General features: G+C 54.3%; 1 protein-coding gene across 13 annotated transcripts in view; it reads right to left on the bottom strand.

Annotated features, from left to right (window-relative positions):
• Nucleotides 1–141: 141 nt before the first annotated feature.
• ARHGEF11 (Rho guanine nucleotide exchange factor 11) overlaps nucleotides 142–24,809 on the bottom strand; it is a 112,794-nt gene continuing 88,126 nt past the window's right edge. For 5 of the 13 annotated variants that reach the window (XM_033856923.2, XM_033856947.2, XM_033856951.2 and 2 more), the window contains 25 exons: nucleotides 24,665–24,787; nucleotides 22,019–22,042; nucleotides 20,770–20,914; nucleotides 20,402–20,501; nucleotides 19,585–19,614; nucleotides 16,470–16,596; nucleotides 13,599–13,778; nucleotides 13,463–13,510; nucleotides 13,053–13,240; nucleotides 12,654–12,800; nucleotides 12,293–12,372; nucleotides 12,063–12,188; nucleotides 11,381–11,498; nucleotides 10,323–10,501; nucleotides 9,674–9,749; nucleotides 9,187–9,354; nucleotides 8,267–8,357; nucleotides 7,016–7,141; nucleotides 6,535–6,596; nucleotides 5,374–5,592; nucleotides 4,675–5,031; nucleotides 3,496–3,624; nucleotides 2,339–2,586; nucleotides 1,903–2,092; nucleotides 142–1,315 (listed from right to left, as the gene is read on the bottom strand). In XM_033856923.2, coding sequence (XP_033712814.1) covers nucleotides 1,257–1,315; nucleotides 1,903–2,092; nucleotides 2,339–2,586; nucleotides 3,496–3,624; nucleotides 4,675–5,031; nucleotides 5,374–5,592; nucleotides 6,535–6,596; nucleotides 7,016–7,141; nucleotides 8,267–8,357; nucleotides 9,187–9,354; nucleotides 9,674–9,749; nucleotides 10,323–10,501; nucleotides 11,381–11,498; nucleotides 12,063–12,188; nucleotides 12,293–12,372; nucleotides 12,654–12,800; nucleotides 13,053–13,240; nucleotides 13,463–13,510; nucleotides 13,599–13,778; nucleotides 16,470–16,596; nucleotides 19,585–19,614; nucleotides 20,402–20,501; nucleotides 20,770–20,914; nucleotides 22,019–22,042; nucleotides 24,665–24,787 — 3,340 coding nt within the window. In that variant the 3' untranslated portion in view covers nucleotides 142–1,256. The remainder of the gene's footprint in view (nucleotides 1,316–1,902; nucleotides 2,093–2,338; nucleotides 2,587–3,495; nucleotides 3,625–4,674; nucleotides 5,032–5,373; nucleotides 5,593–6,534; nucleotides 6,597–7,015; nucleotides 7,142–8,266; nucleotides 8,358–9,186; nucleotides 9,355–9,673; nucleotides 9,750–10,322; nucleotides 10,502–11,380; nucleotides 11,499–12,062; nucleotides 12,189–12,292; nucleotides 12,373–12,653; nucleotides 12,801–13,052; nucleotides 13,241–13,462; nucleotides 13,511–13,598; nucleotides 13,779–16,469; nucleotides 16,597–19,584; nucleotides 19,615–20,401; nucleotides 20,502–20,769; nucleotides 20,915–22,018; nucleotides 22,043–24,664; nucleotides 24,788–24,809) is intronic. The other 8 variants (XM_073805892.1, XM_073805904.1, XM_073805888.1 and 5 more) reach the window with 7 other exon arrangements.

Here is a 24,809-nt window from a genome sequence, read left to right as displayed (position 1 = left end):
CATCTGGAACTTCGGGAGAGAATACGGCAAGGCCTGGGTCTGGGGCTGCCTTCTGTTCCCTCTACTCAATTCCAATCAGTCTCAGAGGGAATATCACAATATCTCTGATCACAGCAGTTCCAAGAATCACACACACACCACCACAGTTGAAGAATATTTAACTTTTCTTAAAAAAAAATCTTAACCATGAAAGGAAGAAAATAAAAGAGTATACATTATTTTAACAGCAAAACAGTCATTTCCATATCTGTATTTTATATATATTATATATATTTATATATATATATGTATATATACACCTAGCACAGTGTGTATATTCTATTAGTCTGTGGGGAGTGGAGTGGATGTGGTAATAGGGGCCAAGGCTGTGGTGGCCCCTGGGGATGGTCCTAGGTTAGTTTAGGGACTCCAGCATTCAAACCCCTACCCCCACCTCCCTGGGGCCCAGTTTTCAGCTCTGTACCTGATACACTGGTTTTCTATAGGGAGAGGGTGGGGCAGGGTGGACACAGGTGGGGTAAGAAGTTCCCCTGAAGATGAGAAGTCCTAGGAGGGAGGGAGTAGCTCAGCACCGAGCTGCAGAGGCTAGGCTCTCTGGCCAGGCAGGGCCGGAAGCTGGATGCCGCCTTGCCCACGGGAGGTGGGGGGCGGAGCGCTCAGGGCTGGCTCCACCTTTGGGCCCTGATCCTGGAGCTGGGCTGCTGACAAAGAGATACAAGTGAACCTCCTCTTCCCTTAGCAGTCCCTCTGTAACTGCCTTCGGCACGCCAGGATCAGAAACAAAAAAGGTCAAAGTTATTTACAATAGCAAAGATGCACATACAATACATACATATTTATAGGAAACCAAAGTGACAAAGAGGAGAGGTGGAGACACCCGCCCCAGCCTTGGGCTCTGTGGAGAAGGGAGGGGAGGAAGAAAGTGCATTTACACTGGAGCCGCCTCCTTTCACCCACACACACAGGCGCGCACATCCGTGGGACGAGGGGGGCCTTTCAGATGCAGTCAGCATGCTTAGGAGACACAAGGCCTCGAAGGGTTGGGCTGAAGGGAGGGGAAAAGACACGGAAACTCGACTCCAATCTGAGCAGACCAAGCAACATGCGCATCTCCCCCCGGTCTTGGCTGGAGCTGTCTCTTCAACCGCCTGCCTCCACCGCAGGGAGGAGGTTTGGGCTCTCCCCACCCTGAGCCCTGCCTCAGGCCAGTCCCTAGAGGAGGAGTCGGGACACGGAGGATTCGGTGGTTTGGACAGCTACAGTCCTGGGGATGTGGCCGAGTCCGCCGGGCCGTCTTCCAGCGGGGCGTTGTGGCCTGCAGGGATGTGGGGATGGCAGTGAGGGGCTGGCCTCTGAGATGACCCTCCCTGTGTTCCGCCTGCAAAGCCCTCAGGCTTGTCAGAGCAGCTCTTCAGTGCCATCCTTCCGTGACAAGGCATTCTCCTCCTCCAGAAACCCTGGAGTTCCCTGTGCGACCCGGAAAGGGCTGCGTACTGAACCCCACTTCTGTTCTGTCGGCCCCCAAAGCCCACGGGTAGGTATGGGTCTGTCTTCCTAAGCTGGAACACAGCCATGGCCCTGGCCCATGCAATCTGCTTCTGAACCACTTCTTAAGAACAGGTTTCAGATGTGAGACGAGGCTCCCCCTGGTTTGTTATCTCCATAACCCAAGGGAAAAGAGGGTTCAGTTATAAGTTTCCCAGTTTTAGGGGAGCTTCCGTGCGCCTTCCCTAAAATGACCTCTTTCTGAAGCTGAGGGAACGAATGAATGAACTGTACTCAGGGGGAGACGAGGCCCCTTCTCAGAACTCCCGCGTCCTCACACTGCACGGCAGTGCTTCCTCAGGAGACGGAGGCCTTCTCCCTGCACACCCCACCCCACCCCCGGAGGACTTCACTCACCGTCCTCAGGGCAGGGCCCCAGTTCGCAGCTGTCCCTGGAGTCAGAGGCCAGGTGCTCCTTGGCTGGAGGGGACAGGGAGCTGTCTATCCATCTAGCTGCCTCTGTGTGGAAACCGCCCACAGGCGTGGTACCACCAGACGACTCTCCCCCGAGGGACCTGAGCAGCTCTTTGTGGGCCAGCTCCATGTCCTGGAAGAGTTGTAGAGGGACATCTGCTCTCAAGCCCCTCTGTTCATGAGCCCCTGGGGAAGGGGCAATGCCCTCTTCTCCGTGGGGTCCAGGGGATGGGTTGTGCTTGAGGGCGGCTGGCTGGGCTGAGGGTAGAGCCCCAGGCCAGGATCTAGGGCTCCCATGGAGACACACCGTGTAGCTCACTCGTGTGGGTGATGGGTCTCGGCGCAGTGGACTGAGGCCTCCAGGGTCCCAAGCCCTTACCTTGAGCCTGTTGAGCTTGACGGTGAGCTGCTCGATGGTACGGAAGATCATGCCCATGTCCCTGAGGGCCAGGCTGGGGGGAGAGCGGCCCAGGCGCCTTTGATCTTCATTGCCTTCCCGCAGCGCGGGCCGAGGCGCCGGCTGCCAGGCAGGGAGGCCATCGGGCTGGGAGGGCCCCACGCGTGCCCCTGAGGGGTCGGTGCTTGAGTCCAGGGGTCCTGCCGGCATGCTCACGTAAAAGCAGTTTCCTGTCCCCAGCAAGACAAAGCGATTAGGAGGCAAACAGAGAGGAAGTCTAAACCATCTTCCGCTCCCCTGGTGTTCCCCAGGCCAGCTGACGGGGCCAGGGAAGCCATCCTGCAGACGAGCTCGGAGTAGGCTGGCCTCGTGCTGCCTACCAGTCTCCCAAAAGCCCTTCTCTGCCAGAGAGCCTTCGAGATGGCGACTTTGCTCAGCTTGGCCCAGAGCAGGGGAGATGCTTAGTGGTGGAAGCTAAGGGAGAAGGGGCAGCGTGGTTGTGTTTCTTCTGGGAAAGGGGAGCGGCTCCCATTCCCTGAAGGAAGGGTAAAGAGGGCGTGGGCTGGTTTTAGGCACTAGCCTCCTTCCCTCTGCCCCATCTCAGGCTCTGCTGCTGAACTTCGACACGGTGCCCTGCCCCAACTGCCATCTATTTCACGATCCTCGAGGTACCTCAACTCATCAGAGGGGGTCGGGGACACACAGAGAAGGACGTAAGGCTGACTGACAGGGCAGTAAGCATAGGTAAGTGCCCAGGAGCCTGCAAGGCCACGTAAGCCCTTTTCCACAGTGACACTGGATGGTGGCTAGTGTCGGGGAGAGGTGGCTCAGAATGTCGGGCTAAGGACACTGGGCCCTGGGCGCTGGGCCAGGCTTCCCAGCCCCCTTTCGTGACTAAGCAGAGCTGCTTAACCCTACTGCTTTGAGCCGCTCTCGCGAGGGGCTGGCACAGGGTCCATTCTTCCGTCTTCAGGCCCACGTCCTACTCCTCACCCATTCCAGACAGTTCAGGGAGTATGGACGGAGGTGTGTGGCCACGTGACTGCAGGCAAGGGTCTAACACCTGAAGCCCAGTTCTGCCCCCGTGGGCCTGCATTCTAGCCCTGGCCTGTCTCTGGCTCCAAAGAGAAGTTCATTACCCGTAGCCTTTGCTCCGCCTTCCACTTCGGGTGGCTCAGGCTCTGACTGGCCACTCTCTGGTAGTGCAGGGACAACTTTGCTGCCTGCCACCTCAGCTGCACCGACACCACCACCAGGGACAGTAGAGACTGAGAGAGAAGGAGAGGGAAGGGAGAGAGAACAGGAAGGAGAGGGAGAAGGAAGGGGGGAGGGAGTGGGGGTAGAGAAAAAGGGAAGAACAAAGTGAACGCAAGATCACACATGATTATACCCCAGGGAGCTGAAGACAGCCGCTCCAACAATTCACCAGAGGAGAGAGCAGGGAGGCCAGGTCCCAGAAACCCAGGAGAGAGCACACACCTTGGGCAGATGGAAAGAAAAATGCTCCTGGAAAAGGAGGCAGAGCTGGGCACTAGGGGAGGAAAGGAGACCCCCTAGCACTAACATGGACCCCCCACCCCCCCACCTCAACCCCTCGAAAGCATCCCGTGCTTCGGTTCATCTTTCCTGCTGCACTCCTCAGACCAGGCTGCCCTCTCTTCAGCTTACTCTTCCCTCCCTCCCCCGAGCTCTGGCCAGACAAAGCTGCCCTGGGTCCCCATCCCAGCCAGTCTTGGCTTTTCCTGTCTTACAGCCCACGGCATTCCACAAGCCAGGCGCCCTCCCTACGTCCCTGCTCATTCAACACAGCCCCACACTCCCCATGCGTCTCCCCAGCCTTGTCCTCAGCCCCTAGTCTTGGCTCCACCTCTAGTCCCGCTGCCACCTCCATCCTACACGCCAATTCCTTCGCTGCTATCTGGAGTCACCTGGGAACGAAGCTCCCGAGAAGAGCCCCACTTTTCCTCAGAACTGGAAAAGCAGTGACAAACGCTAGCAGAAACTTTTACTGACAGTTGATTTGTGCCAAGCAGTCGTAATACCCTTATATTGTAGAATGGAGTCCAGAGGTGATTCAGATTTTTGCCTAAGGTCACATGGGTACTAAGCGACGGAGCTAGGACTCTGCACCTAAGCTGTCCGACCCCAAAGCCTTTGCGTGATAGCAACATGTCTCCTTCCCCCAGGATCTGGACGAGCCTCTGCACACACGGTTTGCAGGACAGAGGCGGGGAAGGAAGTAGCCATCTGGAAGACTCAGCGCTACCCTAGCAGAATTGGGCGTGTGTCTCCCCAGTGGACACCCCGATGTCTTTTACCTTTTCTCACAACTTTGTAACTTCCTGTTGCCTCTGTGCTCGAAGCTTCTTCCTCTGGATTCCTGTCCAGCTCAGGAGATTCCCAGATCCCAGAATTCCTGGTCCTTGGGGGCAGGTGTTCCAGAGAACAGAGAGCCGTGTCCTCCTGCTGGCCCCGCTCTGGCCCTGAGAGCGGGGCACTGTCCCCTTCACCCCCAGTGGGAGCTCGCCCTGGGGAGCCTGGGTCCCAGGGGTGAGAAGTGATGCTGATGACGGAAGGTGTAGGTGTCAGGTCGTCCTCGGGCTCCCCAGAAGTCTGTGGGTCCATGGGGCGACCTGGCAGCAGGCTCCACAGGATCAGGTGCCGCAGGTTCTCCACTGGAGGGGAAACAGGGCGATGGCTTCCTGGAAACAGGACTACACACCTCGCCAGTCGGGGGAGGGTGCAGAGGTGGCAGGAGGGCCACTGCTCCCCTCTCCCACAGCAATCTTGGTGAAACTTCTCCAGTCACAGGGTGGAGCTGTGGGACTCTGGCCAACCAGCTGGGTGGGTGGGTGGGGGGACAGGAATGACAATTGTCTCTCTGCATCCATCTCTCCTCAAACACAACAGGGAGAGCCTTTGAGCAGGTAAGAGAGTGGGGTGTCTGCCATGGTGTTCACAATGGCCATGCTACTGGGGCACCGGGGGGCTGACGGTTGGGGCCACGAGGCACTCACCGTCCTCCAGGGCTGCATCGGCGAGTCCTTCCATGAACAGAGGGCCTGGGAGGGGCAGGAGGATGGGGTCCCTTGTCCTGCTGCCCCTGTTCTCTCCATCCAGGGAGGCAGAAGGGTGAGGCAGGGTACCCAGCTCCTCTTCTTCTATGCTGCCCTCCTGCTTGGGGCCCTCTAGCAGGACCGGGTGCTTCCCTTTGACCCTCTGCTGGGGCCCAGTGCCTGTTTTGGATGGGAGGACAGTGTAAGACAGGGAAAGAGGGAAGGCACGTATGGGTTGATCCCAGGCCCAGCTTTGGGTTCAAGGGGCTGGGAACACTGCCTGATTCCACAATGTTTACTGAGCACCTACTATGGCCAGGCACTGTCCCAGACTCTTGGCATACATCCGTAAATAAAACAGAGATCCCCGCCCTACGGAACTTAAATTCTAGTGGACGGACATAAAGAAAAATAAAATAAGTAAACTGTCTACATAAATTAGAGAAGTGCTACAGGAAAGAAGAAAACATGGCGCAGGGTGTGGGAGGTCAGGAACGCTGGTATTAAACCGAGTGGTCAGAGAAGGTATATTGGTGTAAAGCTGACACCTGCACAAAGACTTGAAGGGCGTGCGGGAGTTAGAAGCATTCTAAGCAGAAGGAAACAGAAAAGGGACCCAGCCAGGGAGCCCACCGGGGAGATTTCTCTCTAAACATGAGACCCTAAGTTATTTCACATAAAAACTCAACGAGAATTCTGTCTGAGACCCTCCTGCCCCTGCCAATCCCATCCCGGCGACTGTACCTTCAGCCCTTTGGGCTCCCTATCCCTGCCCCCACGAGACTCCTGTGTCTGCAGATGTGAGTGCATTCTGCTCTCCGTTAGGCACCCCCGGACCTGACCGCCCCTCTCTTCCTCCCCTGCTCGATACCTGGCACCCAGAGAGCCCAGGTTGAGAGCTCTGTTCAAGTGAGCTGGCCCCCATTCACTTCAGCCTGTTCTCTTTCCTCTTCCAGACTCTTTCTTCCTCACTGTTTCTTCTCTACCCTTATCAAAACCTCACACCTCTGGCCCCGACAGCCCTCTCCCATCACCCCCACAGGCACACCTGACCACCTCCCTACTGTGCCTACAGAAAATGGAATGGGTTGGCCTCCCAAAAAGACAGCTCAGGGGACTTACCTCCAGGTACTGTCTCAGGCTCTGGCTCACTACGGAACACCTCGGAGTCATCCAGTCCTTCCCTGAGGGAAGAAACAGCCCAGGGTGAGAGAGGATCGCCTGCTGGGAAGTCTGGCTCTCTGCCAGCCAGGAGGAGGTGAAATTCCACTCGGGCCTCCTGAGCTGGGATGGGCGATGAAGGAGCAGGGCCCAGGGAGGGAGGGGTTTAGACTCCGGCACCTGCCATCTGGCTGGCAACCCGGAGGGGAGGGTGGGTGTCGGCCAAGCTCTCCTGGTCACGATTTTATACCCCCCACCCCACTTCAGGCACAGTCTCTACTACAGCCGAGTGGGGGGCTGCAGGGGGAGAGCAGACGGCGACGGAAGGCAGAGATGTGAGGGTACCTTCCGCCACCTGCCCATCCCCAGGGGTGAAGGGCTTAGAAGCAGCAAACGAGTGGCCTGGAGTGGGGATGGTGAGGGGGCCTGGAGGGCTAAGCACCTGCTGGGTGTGGGGCTCTGGTGGGCTGGCTCCTGGGGGCCTGAGGGCGGCGGGTGGACGGGCTTTGGGGCGGCTCCAGGGTGCCTGGTGGCGTTCCGCACGGCCTCTTCTAAGAGCTCCATCCATCTGTTGTTCAGCAGGAACAGAGAGGACTGGTGGTGAGAACAGGACCGAGGCACACAGCCTCTCCCCTTACCGACCCCCTGCGTCAGAGCTGCGAAGCCCTTCGCCAGGCCCTGCTCTGAGGACCCCCTCTGCCCAGCGGGGTCCCCTTCCTTGCAGATCTGACTGGCTGCTCACATTGGGTTACATTACTCGCACCTACCAATTACTGAACACCAACTCTCTGTTACTCGTTGTGTTAAGCATTCTATATCTATCTCTCTCTTTTTTTAATTAATTAATTAAGTTTTGGCTGCGTTGGGCCTTCGTTGCTGTGCATGGGTTTTCTCTGGTTGCGGCGAGCGGGGGCTACTCTTCGTTGCGGTGCGCGGGCTTCTCATTGTGGCGGCTTTTCTTGTTGCGGAGCACGGGCTCTAGGCACGCGGGCTTAGTAGTTGTGGCTCGCGGGCCCTAGAGCGCAGGCTCCGTAGTTGTGGCTCGCGGGCTTAGTTGCTCTGCGGCATGTGGGATCTTCCCGGACCAGGGCTTGAACCTGTGTCCCCTGCATTGGCAGGCGGATTCTTAACCACCGCGCCACCAGGGAAGTCCCTCTATCTCTCTTCTTTCTCTCAAAATAACTCTCAAGAGGTAGCATTATCCACACATTTCGCAGATGAAAACCCGGAGTCTGAGAAACTGCCTGACTCAACCTATCTCCTCCCACCATGCCACGCTGCCTCTGGCTGGCCACTGTTGGGAATACGGGTGACTGAATGCCCTGGGTGGGGATGAGGGTCCCGGAGGCAAAGGCCTTTGAAGAATGTGGGCATTTGCAACGCTTGATGGGGGAAGGGAAGAAAAACCCCAGGGGAAAGAAGGGGGGCCAGAGAAAGGAAAGCAGCCTCAGAAAGGCTGGAAGACTGCTGGGGACTCCTCCTCCCTAGGGCAGGCCTGCTCATGGGGTCAGGGGAGGTGACACGGTAAACCTCTCTACTCCTGTCTTATCTCCCACTTCCCCTCAAGGCCCCATCCCGTGAATGCTCTGGGGCGCAGCCCTGGCCTCCCTGTTCACATCCTCATACACCACCCTGGTCCCAAGGGGACGGCGGTTACATGGGACCCCCCCCCCCGCAATCAGGCAATCCTCACGTGTTCTTGTCTGATGACGTCAATGCCACCAGCTCGTAGATCTGGGGTGGGCCCAGCTCGGAGGTACAGATAATGAAGAAGGCCCGTTTATCTGTGTGAGAGAGAGAAGGCAGAAGGGTCTGCATTGGCGGCGGCAGAGGCATGACTGCAGCCTGAGCCGAGGCGGCAGAGTGCGGACTTGGAGTCCTCACCCTCGGCCAGCTAAGAGTGCAGCGCCAGGCGGACCTGGGTCCTCAGAAGCACTTGGGGCTCGCTTACAGAGGACAGAGGCAATTCTGGGTCCCCTAATGCCATCTTCACAGCCACCCCCATTACCTCTCGCTTTCCGAACAGCGAAGGCTGAGGGGTGTACGGTGCTTAGGGTTTATAAAACTGCATCACACCCATCCTCCCTTTACACCCCCCTCCAAGAGACAGACCTCACCCCCCGTGTTACAGATGAAGGAAGCGATGAGCCCACAGAATCTGGCTGCCTGGCTCTTGCTCCAGAGCCCTTCTTGTACACACTCTGCTTCTCACTGAAATGCTCTGAGCACTGGACCAGGCTCTGGATGGTGGGCGCGTCCGTCTTCTGCAAGGGAGCTCTGCCCGTCACTTTTGCAGCAGGAAGGCTTGTCCTGCTCTTCTCTGCCCAATTCTGCTACCTCATCCTCAGTGCCCACATCCCATCCTGCCTCAGAGGACAGGAACCACGCTGTCCTCCCTCATCTTGGTCTCCCTCCTACCCATCACCCTACCCCACGTTGGACCACATCCTCCTGCTTCAGTGAGTCAGGGCTGGGAGGAAAGGAACACAGGTGGGCTGATAAGTTCTGTACAGCCCCAGATCGGCCCCGCATCACCCAGTGCTCGCTGGACCCGAGTAACAGGGCTCACGGCCCCGGGGTGTGGGCCGGCTGGGACTGTCTCCTCACGCGTACCTGTGGCCACGGAGCGGACGAGCACGGCATTGAGCTTGAGCACCGGGCTGAAGGTCTGCTTGCTGTCCGAGGAGCCCACGGCTGTCTTGCTGTGACACTTCAGCAGCAGCTTCTCATCCTGTTTCTGCAGCAGCACGAGGAGGTCCTCCAGCAGCAGCACGTGGAGGTCTGGAGGGGTGCGGTGCTTGTGAGGTGTTCTCTGTGGCCCACTCATCCCCCATTAACACGTGGGGTACCAGAGGCTCTTGGACAGGCATCTCCAGGATCTAGGAAGCCCTGGAGTCTGGTGACCTCTGACTGCTTTGTTTTTGGTCCTTCCTCCCCATGCTGTGCTTAAGGAGCCCTGAGCTCTCGTCCCCAGTCGTGTTTCAAGCTGCCTCCTTACCATCCCTTTAGAGCACCGGGTACAGGGCTTATGGTCCAGAGAGGGAAGAGCCCAGGGGCAGTGCCCTAGGTTCCCTCCTGGCCCCAGTCCCCTGGCACTTACCCAAGGTCTTATCTTTGCTGATCCTCCAGGTCAGGGGCCCCTCATGGATCATCTTTCTGGTTGTAAGATCCAGACTCTGTTACGAAGACACCATATATTCAACAAGTATCTGAAAACCTAGACATTGTGCTAAGGTGCTGGGCACCAGTGGTGAACAAGAGCAGTCCTCGCCCTCACACTCCTGTGGGGGATGCAGACAAGTAAAAAGGCGACTACAGAGTCACGTGCCACGTGCTGTGCTGGGGGATATGCCGATGGTTCTGGCAGGGGTCTCTCTACCCGCTACTACGTGCTGTGTACTCTCCTAGGATCACTCTGCTTCACCTGCCCTTTCCCTCAGCTTTATGTTCTCCCGAATGACCTTCACCTTTACCTTGAGTTTATTCCCATCCCCTGCTCTCCCAGACTGAGTTCGAACATCTGGCCTTTATGGTAGGGCTGTCTGCCCTTGTCTGTCTCGGGATGGGGTGACAATGGTAACCGGGGCTGTGTGTATTCCAGGGCCCCCATCGCGCCATCCTATCACAGACAGGCCCAGGTCTCCTCCCCTCCACCTTCTCCAGGTCCTGACCGGAGCTCTGCTCCTAAGGGTGCCCAAGAGGTACGTGCGCCACGTGGGGCTGACGACGCTGCAGCCTCAGCCTCCTACCTTGAACTCCGCTGCCAGGGGGTTGCTGGCCCTCTCCAGGGAGGTGGTATCCAGACGTTTCTGGTAGCCCTCTAGACGGTGCCGGTTCTCTGTCTGCTTCACTGCTTCATTCACGTACTTGAGAATTTCCCGGCACTGATCCCGGGCCCGGCAGAGTTTCTCGTGCTCAGAGGTGCCACCTACCCACGGGGCAGAGAGGAGGTGGTGAGGGCTCCTGCCCGAGAAGTCTGTCAGAGCCTGAGAGTGCCTGGCTACCAATAGCCGCTGGCCAGTCGCCAACCAGCAGGGATGGGTGTAGATATGCCACCCTTGCCTAACTTGGACCTCAATCGTAAGGACAACTTATACTGAGGGTCCTTGTGTTTCAGACCAAGGCTCTGAAGACACCGATAGCTCTTGGGAATTCCCGCCACAGCCACTCTACGGGTGTGGAGGACAGGAACGGGGACAGGGACTGTGGGTGATGACAGTGATGGTGTGTGTCTCCCTCTAGGAACACCTGTTCAAATCAGGTTGTGGCTCTTCCCACTTCTACACACTGACGCCAGCATCCCACACTTGAGGTGGTGAAAGCTGCTCAGGATCCCAGGGACAGTGACAACCTGGGGTTAGACCCCCCTGTTCAGCACGGTCCCCTACTCCCGTGGAGTAAGCACACATGGCTGTATCTTTTGTGCATCTCACAGAGACGTCCAGCAGGGGGATCAACAGGGCTAAAATCCGGCCACAGCCTCTGGCGTGGGACCACGATCCTCAGAGGAGCCAACGTGCCCTCTGTGCGCTAACCTGTGTCCCTCAGATGCTTCCCTGTGATCTGCACAGACGCCCCACACAGGCCAGAGGCAGCCCTTACCTCCTCCTGCTGCTCAGCACCTGAGTTTTGCCCAAGCACATTGACCATCGTTACCTTCGAGAGTGACCACAACAACACAAGGACGAAGACCCTGAAGACCAGAGAGGTCAAGCGACTTGCTAAGGACACAAAGCAAGTCAGCGCTAGAACCAGGGTCCGAGCTGCGGGCTGCTGCCTCCCAATGCCAGCCTTCTGGGAGCCCTACCCTCCGTGTGCTTGATGATGTTCTCCAGCAGCAGTGGGTACTTGGTGAGCCGCTGCATCTCAGAGATGATGAGGTCTCTAAGCTGCAGCCGCCGGCACTGAGGGTGGCTCTCAGCCTCCTAGACACAAGGAGGAACAGAGGAAGACGACAGCCTGGATTACGAGCTGGCTGTGAGCTCAGGACACGGAGGACTGTGCGAACGCCGAATAGGTCCTAATCCCAGAGGATCGCTCAGAAACAGAGGTGGCAGCTTCGTGCTTAAATATTTAGGGAAAGGTTGGTGGAGGCAGCAAGACAGTAGCCCAAGAAGGGGATGTGGTCAAATAAGCCACATAAAGCAGGTATTATTCCCACTTTATAGACAAGGAAACTGAGATCCATCTAAGTAAATACAGGCACTGGTACGTGAGCGGGGCCTTCTGATGGCCAGTCCAGTGTCTCCGTCTTGAGAGCGAGTATGTGTCAGTGTTTCTGAAGAGGGGGCGTTGGGGAGGGCGTGGATGGAGCAGCAAGTTGCCGTTTACCCTCCCCTGTAGAGAGAAGAGGCCAAGCGCCTGGAGCTGGGGGCCAGGAGGGCAGTCCAGGAGATGGTGAACCCGGTTAACTGTCCCCCTCTGCCTTACTGGGTGAGCTATGACTGAACTGGCTGCTTTCAGTGGCGATGAGGCGACGCCGAGCGTACCTGCATGAAGAGCTGGAACCGGCTCTCCTTGCGCTGCCTGGTCTTGATCAGTTCCAGGGCGATGGACTGATAGGAGCAGAACTGCGCGGCCACCTGCTGGAGCTCCTCCCGGGCGGGGCCATCGAACTGCAAGGCAGAAGGGACACCACACGGCCCCGGCCTCACATCCCTGCCTGGGACAGCTCCCCCCCACCTCCTCTGCCACCTCCTCCAGGCCTGGGCAGCCGTACCCGAGCCAGCATGAGGTCACTGACTTCTTTGATGATGGGGCCCTCCTCCCGGAGTTTCCTCATGGCTTCACACCAGGAATCTGGGGCAAGGAGAAAAGACAGAAGTGCCTGGGGTTGAGCCGCATGGCCAGGCCCTTCATGACGAGAGAAGAGGGATCTGACGGCAGGGCCGTGGGGTAGGGTCTCAAGTCATTTCACTTGTGGGGGGCTGGAATGCCGATGTTCAGGCTGCATGTCAGGTTCTCTCACCAAAGAGGACTGTTGGGGGCTATCTGCTCGGGGGGTCCTGGCATGCGGGCAGAGCTGGGGCAGAAACCTGAAGGCTGGCCAGGGAAGGGGGCAGGCGGGGTGGGCTCCTCACTGTGGATCTCGATGAGCTCGGGCAGGTTCGGGAAGAGCCGTGCCAGCTCCTCCCGGGGCAGCAGGCCCTCCTTCTTCATCCGCTGGTAGAAGATCAGGTCCAGCACCCGGAGTGTGCGCAGATGGGAAGCCTCTGTCACAAACAGCTCTGAGCGGGGGCAGTGACAAGAAGGGGCAGAAAGACAGAGGGAAAGCCCGTCAGCAAGGATCTCGTGACCTCCAAACCACCTTTGGTGCTGGTTTCAGATGGTGCGTCAACTTCTCTCTCCCCAGGGGCCAGAGCTGAGGTGGCCCTTACAGGGACCACAATGCAGCTGCTCTCGCCCCCAGGCCCCCCACTATTTTCTCTACCACCATCTGCGCCTGAGGCGCCCTGCACCTGTTCCCGCTTGAGTCTCACCGTTGATGACCTCCTGCCGGTCAATCTCCCTCTGGCTTAGCCCAGCCACCACATCCTTGCCCACTGTATGCTGCCAGTTTTGGGCGTCGGGCTCTGGCTCCAGGTCAGACAGTTGGCCCAGATCATCTTCTAGGAGGTTGGGGAGGAGGGCATCTGTGCAAAACCCCAAGCTGGGGGACTCAATGCTCCTGGGGGAAAACAGGCAGCTCAGCGTCACACGGAGCAAAAACTCAAACACGGGGTTTGTCCCTCCGCCTCCTGCCCACCCTGCTTGCCCAGGGCCCATGGGAAGCCAGTGGGCCACGAAGAGGAGCTGCACCACCAGCTGGCCCCTGGAAGCGGAGCGGGGGCAGCTGAGCATGGCTGGGACACGGACACCTAACAGAGGCGCTACGGCACCCATCACTCACCTGCGGCCCATTTTGGGGGTGAAGGGAGGGGTTGGGTTCTCAAGAGACCTGTGGAGAGAATGTCAACTCTCAGCAACCCTCTGCTCCTACCCGGCCCCCAAGATATCAGCGGGCTGAGCCCCTGAGCCCCGCCCACCTGGTGGAGAGGCTGGAGGCAGAGGACGAGGCTGACTGGTGGAGGCGGGCGGCCTCTGCGGCCGCGTCCATGTCCACGTCGCTGCGAGAACGGGGCACGTTCTCTGCCTTCCGGGACCGCTTCATCTCCTCCCGGCCCTTCAGGCTCTCAGAGCGGCCCAGGCGAATCTCTGAGCGAGAACTGGATGGAGAGGGCAAAAGACCTTGGGGTCTTATATCTGGCCAGCTTTGACCTGCTGCCCCATCTCAGGGGTGCCTCAGCGCTTCCACCCCAAACACCAGACCCAAAGGGTCCCAACTCTACAAAATCCTTCCTTTCCCCAGCCCAGCTGGATGGAGAGCGCCTCTCAACTTCCTTGCGACTGGTCAGGAAGGGAACCCAACAGGAAGGTGAAATCTGGGACTAACAGAATCAGACTTGTGGGGTGTCCGGATGCCAAAGACCCCAAGTCCCCGTCAGGAAAGCTGTGGACACCAGAGTCCCTCATCAGGGACAGCAAGGTCCCACCTTCCCCGCCCCTGGCCCTCTCGGGGCCAGCTCATCTGGCCCTCTGCTTTGGGACAGGTCGGCTCCCACCTTGGGCTCTGCTTGAGGCGGATGTCTCCTTTCACAAGATCTTTTAAGAGGGAAGTAGAAGCACCCTCTCCACACACTCTAGTATTCTCCACACTGCCTGTCAGAAAATTCTCTCTGCTGTTGGATTCCCACCCCTCCAGTTGTGATGTGGATTTCTTCTGTTCTTATCCTGACAGCATCCTTCCTAGGCTTCCAGTCCCCTCTTGGGAGCAGACCAGCTTGGGAGGGTGCTTACAGGGGCCTGTTTACTGATGGGCAGGAACCTGCTCCCTGGCCTACCGTGCTTGGCCACTGAGTATCTGTGGGGCTTGATGAGATGCTGACGACTGGGTGTTGCTCTTTTCTGAGTCCTGCAGTGCATCAGCCCTGTGACAGTTGGCATCTCTGACCCCTGGCTGCCCCAGGATGGTGCCTCCCCCCATGGTCCTGCTGGGCTAGTTCTTTGCTGACATTATTACTAATCTACATCCTGCTCTGCCTCTAGGACAACAGAAGGCCTGGAGAGTCTGGAGAGCTCTTAACAGCACAGCAGGTTGCTGCGGAGAAGGAGCCAAATGCCTTGGTCTCCATTCATCAAGTCTCTCTGAACTGCCAGAGGGTCCCAACGCCGCTCCCCCGCCCAGGTCCTGGGGGTTCATCTGCAGGGTTAGAAACCATACTGCCGGCTGATGCCCTACTGAACTCACCCCCTGACGTCTGACAGAACACTTCCAACACAGACTAACTCAAAACACCTTCACCAGTGCCCCACAATGGGTCACTTTAGCACCACAACAAACCTCATGCAATGAGGTTCCTGGGGCTTCTTTCAAGTACCCAGAAGTGAGTAATGATCCCACCAAGAAGTGAGGCATACAACCCACCTCTGGCCAAAAATTCCTAGACCACTGCTGTCTAGAATGGGGGGGCTTCTTACACCTGTTTAGTTTCTACGACAACCTCTGACCCACCATGCTGCCGATGCCATTTCTTCTAAGATTGTCAGTGAAATTCAAAGATTGTCATCAAATTCAAAGGCTTCTGCTGAGAGTAGATTCAGAATCCCAATGAACGTCTCAGGGCAATTTTACCTAACAACTTGAAGAATACGTTTACAAATGGTCTCAAATATTGCCTCAAAATGTTGATAGTATATCTTATAATTGTACATTTGATACATCTGTGAGATCACACCTACCCCAGCAATCATATAATTTGTATGTTTAATTTACTCAGTAATAGTAGAACTCAACCTCTGACCCCAGTACACATCTAACCTTTATCTTGCCTAAATCTTGGTTAATTCTCACTATGGCAAAATCTTTTAATGAGTATTAAGCTTATAAAGGCTTAGTATAAACAAAAAGGAGTAACCCTGCATACAAGCAGGAATGTTTGACTTACAGTTTGATAATTAGTTATTTCAGGGGTAAAATGGTTTGACTAGTCAGGCTGCTGCATGCTGACTTGCCTTTGGGTCTGCCTTTAGTCCAGCTCAGCAGTGTACACAGGAACTAGTTTTGTATACACAAGACCACATTTACCGTACCTCAAGTGTGCCTTAAGGAATTTGCAGGGGTATTTCTGACTACAGGCAGTTCTCACTTGAAGTGCTGGCTACAGAATTTTAGACGTGACCTGATGGCTGTCGTGCCACAGTCAAGAGCACGTCTAAGAGTACATTTCACCACCAGAGAAGGGCTCTTCTTAGAATCCGGCCAGAGGTGGAGGATGTGAGCAATGTCACAGCCTCCATTCCCCTTTTGCTTCTTGAAAGAAGAGCAGTTTGCAGTTTGTTTTGCATCAATGACCTTTCTACTTCTTCGCTGAGATGTACATCTGAGGCCCAAGTTACACCGTCTGCCTTTAAACTAGCCAGCAGAACCTCATCTCTAACTCTCTTCTTCACGGATGCCCCAGACTGTCTTTAGCCTGACTTCCTTATTGCCAGGCTTTCCCTTCGCCCTACTCTGTACTCTTCTCTAGCCTTGTCATTTAGGGTTTCCTGACTAGCTGCTTTATAACATAATCTAGTTCATTCTTGGGGTGGAGGCTACTGCGTGGCCAGGGGGTGAATCCAAAGGAAATTTTAAAGGCATATGGTTCTTGGACTGGAAGGTCAGAGGCCCTGCTCTCTCTCCCACTGGCCTGATCACCAACACATAGGCGGGAAGGTTGGGGGAGAGGGAGAGAGCTCTATAGAGGGAGCCTTACAGTCTAGTGGGGGGTAAAGTAGCTGGCATTGAACCTTAGCCCTGAACCCTGCCCACGTTCCCCTCCCTGGGCAGCCAGCAGGCCCCAGCCAGCCACTGCTACCTGTCGCTCTCCAGCAGGTCCTCGGGAAAGCTTCCTGTCGAGAGTCGCTGCATCCCAGGCTCCGGGGCATCGTACTGCTGGTTGTTCTCAAAGTGCTGAATGATGTTCCTCACGTTGCCTGGTTTGACTGGAAGCGGAAGAAAGATAATGAAAGATACTCTGCTTTCTGTTCAGGAGTGACTTCTTGGGGCCCTCGCTCCCCTCTAGCCCAGAAGACAGCGATGAGCAAGCACGGATGAGAACAGCATGGGGCTGAGGGTCAGGAGACATGATGTGAGCCCTGGCTCTTCTACTGTGTGGCGTGGCACGGGCAGTCCCTCCCCCTTTCTGGGGGCTACTCTTTCCTGGGATGCAAAATGAGAGGGTTTGAAAGTGCATTTGCTACGGGTATTTCTTTTGGCTCTCACATTCTTTATTACAGTGGTTCTCATGCTTGAGAATCGTTACTAGGTTATTCCCAAGAGCCATATATGTGTTAAAAAAAAAAAGTTAGCCAGGAAGACCAAAAACACATCACCCTTGGTATAATTTGGCCAGGTTGCCAACTTTACCAAGCACTTCTCAAATTTATACTACTTTTAGAGTTCACTATTTCTGGTTTTTCTGTTCTTCCTGTTCTTTCTGCCCTCACCCCCACCTCTTCCTCTCCATCATTAAAGAATCAGACCCTCCATTACCAGTGAGGGGGGTCTTAGGAGGAACAGAGGAGAGATGTCACTCTCCGGCATTCAAATTCCAGATGCTTTTCAAAGCTAAGACAAAAGAGAGCTGTTCTTGTTCAAAGTAGAGAAGGCAGGTAAAAGAGTAAAAAAGGCATAGCTGATGCCATGTGGAGACCCTGGAGAAGAGACCTCAGGCCCAGGGGCTCAGTGGCTCCTATCTTCACAGTCGATCAGCTCAGCTCCAGGTCCAGGATGTCGGAACAGGAGTTGGGCTAAAGACGCTGCTCTGCCCGGACCAATAGGATGGATAATGGGATGCGGAAGGCAAGACAAACAGCCCCGGGCGCCAGGCCCTGGTCCTAACCACACTAACCAGGGATTCTGACATCGGCATACACAAACGTATAAATCTCCCTGTGTATCTAAACTTGAGATCCGTAAGAAAATTTCCAAGCCAGAGGAAACAGAAAAACATTTAGCTGGTCTCTTCAAAGGTCACGATTTCATATCCTTTAGGCAGGTAATGTTTTTCTAAAACTGCAAAATAGGTGGCTGTGTATATATGTTAGGAGTAGGGCCTGTTACCATCACTCCCATTTTGGAGATTTGAGTCAGAGCTGCCTGTCCCAGACTGTGCATCTGGGCCCTGGGGCAACTGCAGCAGCCCGGAGCATCCCTGGCTGGGTGATGACGTGGGAGCCTGGGAACGTCCTATAATAGAAGGCCTCCGGGCAGAGCCCATTGTTCCCTCTCCCATGGGCCACTTGGAAAAGGCCCAGTTCTTGGGATATAGTTACACCCTAGCTGTGACAAGGAACAGGTGTGGCCCTGAGATTTGGTATAACTGAATAACCCAGAGTAACAGGGGAAAAAGACACGTAGAAAGGAACGCGTTTTTGAAAAGGGCAAAGTTTTCATCAGTAACCTTTGCTCTCCCTTCCTCCATTCTCTGAATAACAATGAAACTAAACAAAAGTGAATTATATGTCACTAACAATCAGATGCCTTCACTAATAAACAGGGGCACTAGCGGATGACCCTAAACAGCAAGGTTCTCAGTGCTGAGGCTTTCTAGCTTTGGTGGGTGTTTGGTCTTTAGATACGCATACAGACTTGTCTGATGTCCTGGGAACTTGAGAACATCCAATCAAACCATGAAATGACAATAGAAAGATATGACTCAAAGAGATGGTGAATACCCAGCATGCTTATCCTCTCTGGGGATCAGCAGCCCTACCCTGGGTGTTCCTGTTGCCTCTCAGGCTGACACAAAGCAAGCGGCTTGGGCAGGGCTGCTCGTCTCAGGCCTGCTGCTTGCCTCATGCCTGCCTCGGGCAGGGTGGATGGGAGGAAGTATGTGTTAAAAACTAAGGGCCTGGGTTTCAAGGCCATTCTTTTAGTTTTTCCATTGTTTTATAGACTTTCCCCCCCCAATATTTCTTTACTTATATTGTTTAAAATAGCATAACAAGTCTAGGAATTTAACTTTAAAAATTATTTTGAAAATCATTATCTTTAATTGTCACTTTATATAAAGTGAATTCTAGCAACAGATTTCCTGATTGCCCCTCACTGCTATCTCTCCCCTTGATTTACTGCAGAACCTAGAAAATATTAATCACTTTAATTGTATGCATATGGACCTCACTGATGGGAAATGAACCTGCCCACTTCTGGGTTCTAAGCTCCTCTGGGTTAATGTCTGTTATATATGTATTTATTTTTGATACATAGATTCTAGAAGATATTAGGCCTCTAACATACATACGTTAGGGTCATTCTCTTTAACTGTTGCAGTGACGCTGTGCTGGCAAAGGTAAGAGTCAGGAGATGAAGGTGCTACAGTGAAGGACTTAAACAAAGGAGATGATAGAAATGAAAATACCCCAAGGCAAAACTGCTGAAGACCCATTAGGTACTAAAAACAACCCCATACAACACTCAAAACTGAGGATTCTATTATTTCAGTTGAAAACAAAAATCTGAGGAACTTGTACAGGACATTTCAACATGCGAGGGTTTCCCTCATTTACATAGAGCCCTGGACTTTTGGAGCCGCATCCACGGAGAGCTGACAGAATGAGAAAGGCCGCAGGCCGTGGACCAGTCTTGGAGGGCCTAGAAGCTGGCCTCTGCCAGCACTGCCAGGAGGAGCTGCACGGTGCCGGGGGGCAGTGCCCCGGCCCCTCCCACCCTGCCTTAGGTAGGCAGAGTCCTGCGCCCAGCGTGAGCGCAGGAGCCCCTGGGCAGGCACCCCTGGGCAGGCGTTTGTGTCATGGGGAGCTTTAGCAGCATGGAGGAACATACAAGAGTAATGGAGTGAGGAAAGGGAGGGAGGAAAGAGAGCCAGGGCAGGAGGCGATGAAGGAGAGGGGAAGAAGGGCAGACAGGACTTGGGAAATGGAAACTCAATGCTAATGCAAAGAAAAACCCAAAGAAAATGGTCCTTTTACCTTCCACAGGGGACAAGGGAATATGAAATGCTAAAAGAAAACAAACAAAAACAAAAGTAAACCATGAAAAGTCAAATTAATGTTTCAAGAGTCAAAATAAAAATTACATCAAGCTGGAAAATGAAAGGTAGTGGCAAAAATCAGGGCTGATCTAGTAGAGTCCCCTCCTCTCCCCTTCCCCCAAGGCAGCAGTTTCGGGAAAGGCAGGAGGCCCATGCCGTGGCCCTTCCCAGATCCCCAAGACTAACACTGGGGCCTTAAGATAATGACTGGGAGGGCCAGCAGCAATGTCCAGACAGATGACACACAATTGGGAAGAGATCGGTGACAGGATCCATGGAGGTCTGGATTACTGATGGCATGAGGGGAGCCTCTGGGTCCCAAACCTGCTCCCTTTCCACCTAGTTCTGCTTAATTGAAACCCTCCATCAAGGGCCCATAATTGCTCCCAACACACAGGCCCTCAGGAGGACAGACAAGTCCATGGATGAAGGTGAAGGAGGCACTGACTGTCAACAGGGCAATCTTGCCAAGGGGGAAATACTCCTCTGCATGGCTGTTCAGTGTCTACAACTGTCTCTGAGTTCCTAGACCCAGGGACTGGCTTGGCCTCCTTGGCTCTGAAGCAGTTCCCTGTACCTCAGGGGCCGTCACTGGGTGTGGCAAGGGGAGAATGCAATAGCACCGAGAGGAAGCTGCGACCTCAGAGTTTGTTTGGGCCTTTGGCTGCCTGAAGCACAGGAAGGCCCTCTGCCAACATGCTGGCCTGTGAAGGGGCCGAGGTCCCTGTCCAAGGCTTTGCTCCCCAAATACTCACTGCTCTGGGAAGAGCTTTTGGGCTTCCCGATGTACTTGAGGATGGGGTTTCGCTTCTTGTCCTCCAAGGCATCCTTTTCTTTCTTGGAATTGCTGCTCTGCTGAGATAAGAGACACTAGGGTTTGGAGAAGGTCCCAGTACCCAGACCGGGCCACTGGTCACCGTGCTACTGCCTCTATGATTAGCCCTAAACAAGCAGTGGGAAAGCAGACTCATGCTTGTATCTGATCTCGCACATCTGCTTCTGGTCTGGGACTGCAGGGAGGGAGAGGGCTGCTCTAGTTTGGGGATTCTCAATGACTCTCCCCGGTCTGCCTCAGCGCAGGAACCGTGCCAAGAGATGATTCTTTCTAGGGGAGCTCTGTCACCTTCTTGGTCTTCGGGAAGAAGGGTAGCCACTTGTCCTTGTCAGGAGCGGACTGGGCCTTTTCAGCTGTGTTGGAAGGTCGTGCTTCTCGAAGACGGATGCCCGCATGGCTCATGTAGGTATTGAGGGCGAAGTCCATGGGGGCACTGTAAAAGAGGAATGGGGGCGGTGAATCGGAAAGCGCCAGCAGGGACTGCTTTACACAAGCTCCTCACCACCACCCAGTGGGGTGGCGAAGGGCCAGGGCATTCAGCGGGAGGCCCAGAATACTCAGATGGGACAGCAGGCAGAAGCGGGAGAAAAGTCTTGGCTGGCATGACTCCCAGAAGAAATCGTATTCTTCTCCTATGCAGAACGCTCCCTAACGAGGGGACAGTGGTCAGTGGAAGGACGCGTCAGTTCTCTAAAATATAAGCAACTAATAAGCCATGGGCGACGGTTGAGGCCCACAGCTAATGTCCTCAAGCGTATACACAGGGGTGGGGTGGCAAAGGGATGCGGAGAAGCGCCAACCGGCCCCTGCAAGTCCAGGTAAGCTGCCTTTGCCACCACCCACCCCAAGTACAAGGAGAAAAAGAGATGGAAATGATCTGTCAAGTAGCTTCCAACTGCCACAGATGAAACTGTCCAGAGCTCTGTGTTTAAAACTGTATTTGCCTCTCAATTCGGTAGACAGATTATCCACTTTGTGGATTCAATGAAGCAAATGTTTCGGCCCTGGCTTTCGTCTTCTCTGAAACAGACTTCTAACCCCATCTTCTCTCCCTTATTGAGTGCGTGTATGCTCAAGGAATGCACCCTCATTTTAACACTGGCTACTGAGAAACAAAGGGATGTATATAGGCTTCAAGCAAAAAAAAAATGTGTCAGCAGAGGAAATGTGTTGTACCCTAGCTCCCCTCTGCAGGTGCTGCTAACACAGGCTGATTCTATCACTGCTCCTTCTTTCGGTGGTTTACGAGAAAGACACAGGGCTAATGTGGGTGGAGAAGAGGAGGCCAGGAAGGGGAGTGCTGGCAGCTTGGTGTCTTCACACTGAGGAGGAGACCCACGTCCCAGGCAGTGATCCCCGGGTACCAGGGCCTGGGGCCTCGTGACCTCCTTGTGGTTACACAGACATCTGGAAACTAAACTTGGACAGACGGTGATCCTCTGGAGCTAGGGACTCGCCTATGATGGGCAGAGATGCAACGCCCAGTAGCTCAACCCCACTCCTTCCCACCTTGATTCAACCGCACAGACTCACTTACCTCCTGTCTTCCTCGTATTTGGACCTGGAACAAAAGAAAAGAACAGATGACTCAGACTGCAAAGGCAGAGGCTCGTCCGCCTGTGCAATACTGGGAGGAGGGTAAGTTCTTTCCTAGAGGAAGGGAGCGGGTGAGGAAAGGGAGGAGGATGATAAAAGGTCAGACTCAGACTCCTGGTCTCAGCTCTGGAGCCAGCTTGGGGCTCAGGAGGTGAGGGTTCTCATTCCTCCGAGGGGCTCAATTAGCACAGAGTAATGGTGATGATGGTGTCCTTAGCCAGCTAAAAGGAAGGGGAATGAGGCAAATACAGCTTCTCGCTTGGTATCTGTTTCAGCCTCTGAAGCTACCACGGAGGAAAAGGCTCCTCTTTGTGTCCACCTAGAACTAAATTAGAAGGGTTGGGCTGACACTGAGGCAAGAGGAAAGAAGATGAGGGCGTAGAGATAATACCTTGAGACCTGATTCAGAGGAACCTATTTAAAAGAGGTTAATGGTAACAGCAACTAATACTGCGTGCTCACTACGGGCCAGGCACTATTCTAAGCTATTTACACGTATAATATTTACACGTATAATTTATTACTCAAAATAATAGGTCCCATATCTCCATTTAATGAGGCTAGCACTTCCTTCTTTTAAATAGAAGCCTTTATAAGCAGGGTGCCTGTGCTGTCCGTTAAAACCCCACAGAACTCTGTGGTGCCTATGACCTCAGAATAGGCTTGGTCAGGATTTGCCGCCATCCCTGGCACGGTCGGGGTGATTAGTGCCATCTGACTCCTAGGGAAACTAAGGCCCAGAAAGATTCCGGGTTTGGCTGAGGGCCAGAGGGTTGTTTTCAAAGAATATACCCTCCCTGTGGGACCTCATCTGGTCTCATCTCACCCCGGATCTCTTGTCAAATGCCAGATTCATCTATGCAGTTGTCTACTCAAATCTTCAGTTTGATGTCTAAAGATCTCAGATTTTGACATGTCCGAGACTGAGCTTCCGGTTTTCTACCACAAAACTGTCCCTCACACGACTGTCCCTAACTAGACTGATGGCACCTTTGTCCTTTTAGTGGTTTAGGTAAGAACTGTGGAGTCTTCCTTGGTTTTCCTTTCTCTCACATCCTATACATCAATTTTTAGGAAATCCTCCTGTTGGTTCTACTGTCAAAATATACTTGGAGCTGACCTCTCTTCACACCCTCCATCGCCAATTCTCTGGTCGGAGCGTGGGTTCCCGTAACTGATCTCCCTGTTTCGAACCCCTCCTTGTTCTCTCACCACCCTCCACCCACCCTCGAGTCTCTCACAGCTCCAGTGGCTCCTCATTCACTGAGAGAAAAAAACTAAAGACCTTAAAACAGTCCACAGGCTCTGCAAGGCTGCTCTTTCTGTTACCTCTCTGATTCAGCACTGAGCTTCTCAATCTTCTCTGGCCACACTGGTCTCCTACGGTTCCTCAAATACGTCAAGCACATTCCTACTTTGCCCTGGCTGTTCCCTCTGCCTGGGATGCTCTTCCCCCAGGATATGTCCAAGGATGACTCCCTCACTTTCTTCAGTTGCCCAAATGTAACTTTCTGGATGAGGCTCTATTTGAAATTGCAACCCACTAGCTCAGGTGCTCCTGACTCCCCTCAGCCTGCTCTATTCCCCCCCACCCCCCAGCCTTATTTTCTAACATAGTATATAACTTACTTATTTATTACATACTGCTTTCTCTTCCCACGATAACATAAGCCCCACAAGCACTGCTGTTTGTTTATTAATGCATCCAGGAGCTAGAACACTGCTTAGCGTCAGTGGGGACTCCACAGAAATTTGCTGGATTGAAATATCACTGTTAGTAGAGACTATCGAGATCATCTAGCCCAATCTCTGTCATTTTAGATGAGACCAAGGTAGATGACATAGCTTGATCAAGGTCACACAACTACTCGGGACTTCCCTGGCAGTCCCGTGGTTAGGACTCTGCGCTTCCACTGCAGGGGGCACAGGTTTGATCCCTGGTCAGGGAACTAAGATCCCACATGCCTCGCAGCGCAGCCAAAAAAAAAAAAGTCATACAACTATTGAGTGGAAAGAAGTACTGGGGTGAAAAATCTACCTCTAAGCCTGCAAGTGTCCCTACAAAGTCATCCCAGGCACCTGGGACACTTTTAGAAAATAAGACTGGAGAGATGCAACCACAGCAGCTGTGCCAGAAGTTCCTTAATAAGTTTAGTTAGGCTAGTCCTCTGATGTGATTAGTTAAAAAGAGCCCAATTTCCCATGAGCCACCTGCCTCCTGAAGGAACTTTATTCCCTGGAGAATCACAGCGTGGTTCTCACACTCAGCATCAGATATGACCTTAGAGCAAAAAGGGAGACCCGTCAAGAAGAGGCTAGGGAGGGGAAGCAGAAAGCTCCCTGCGTTCCTGGAGCCCGTGGTTTGTCATAATCACCAAATTACTGTCAGGAGCCCCAGGCTCTGCAACTCCCTTGAAATTCCTGCAGCCCCAGCCTGAGAAATGAAGCAAGAGGGCTGGACTCTTCCCATCTTTCAGGGGAAGACGGATCAGGCAAGCAGTGGAAGAGGGGGAGAGGTTGGGAAACAGACCCACAAAACGTCAATCTGTGCAGCATGTTCGGGGGTAGAAGTGGATCGGAGACTCACAAAATGTCTCCTAGGGCAGCCAGCTGCTTCTCTGCCACCTGGCGCTCGCGGAGAGGGTCTCCATCCAGGTCCAGCAGGTCGTTTTCACCATACAGGCTTCCCAGCCCCAGAGTGCGCTTTGTTCTGAGCCAGAGAGACACACAGA

Source organism: Tursiops truncatus, chromosome 1 (genome assembly GCF_011762595.2).
Source record: "Tursiops truncatus isolate mTurTru1 chromosome 1, mTurTru1.mat.Y, whole genome shotgun sequence".
Lineage (NCBI taxonomy): Eukaryota > Metazoa > Chordata > Mammalia > Artiodactyla > Delphinidae > Tursiops > Tursiops truncatus.
This window is presented reverse-complemented; position numbering and strand designations above follow the sequence as displayed.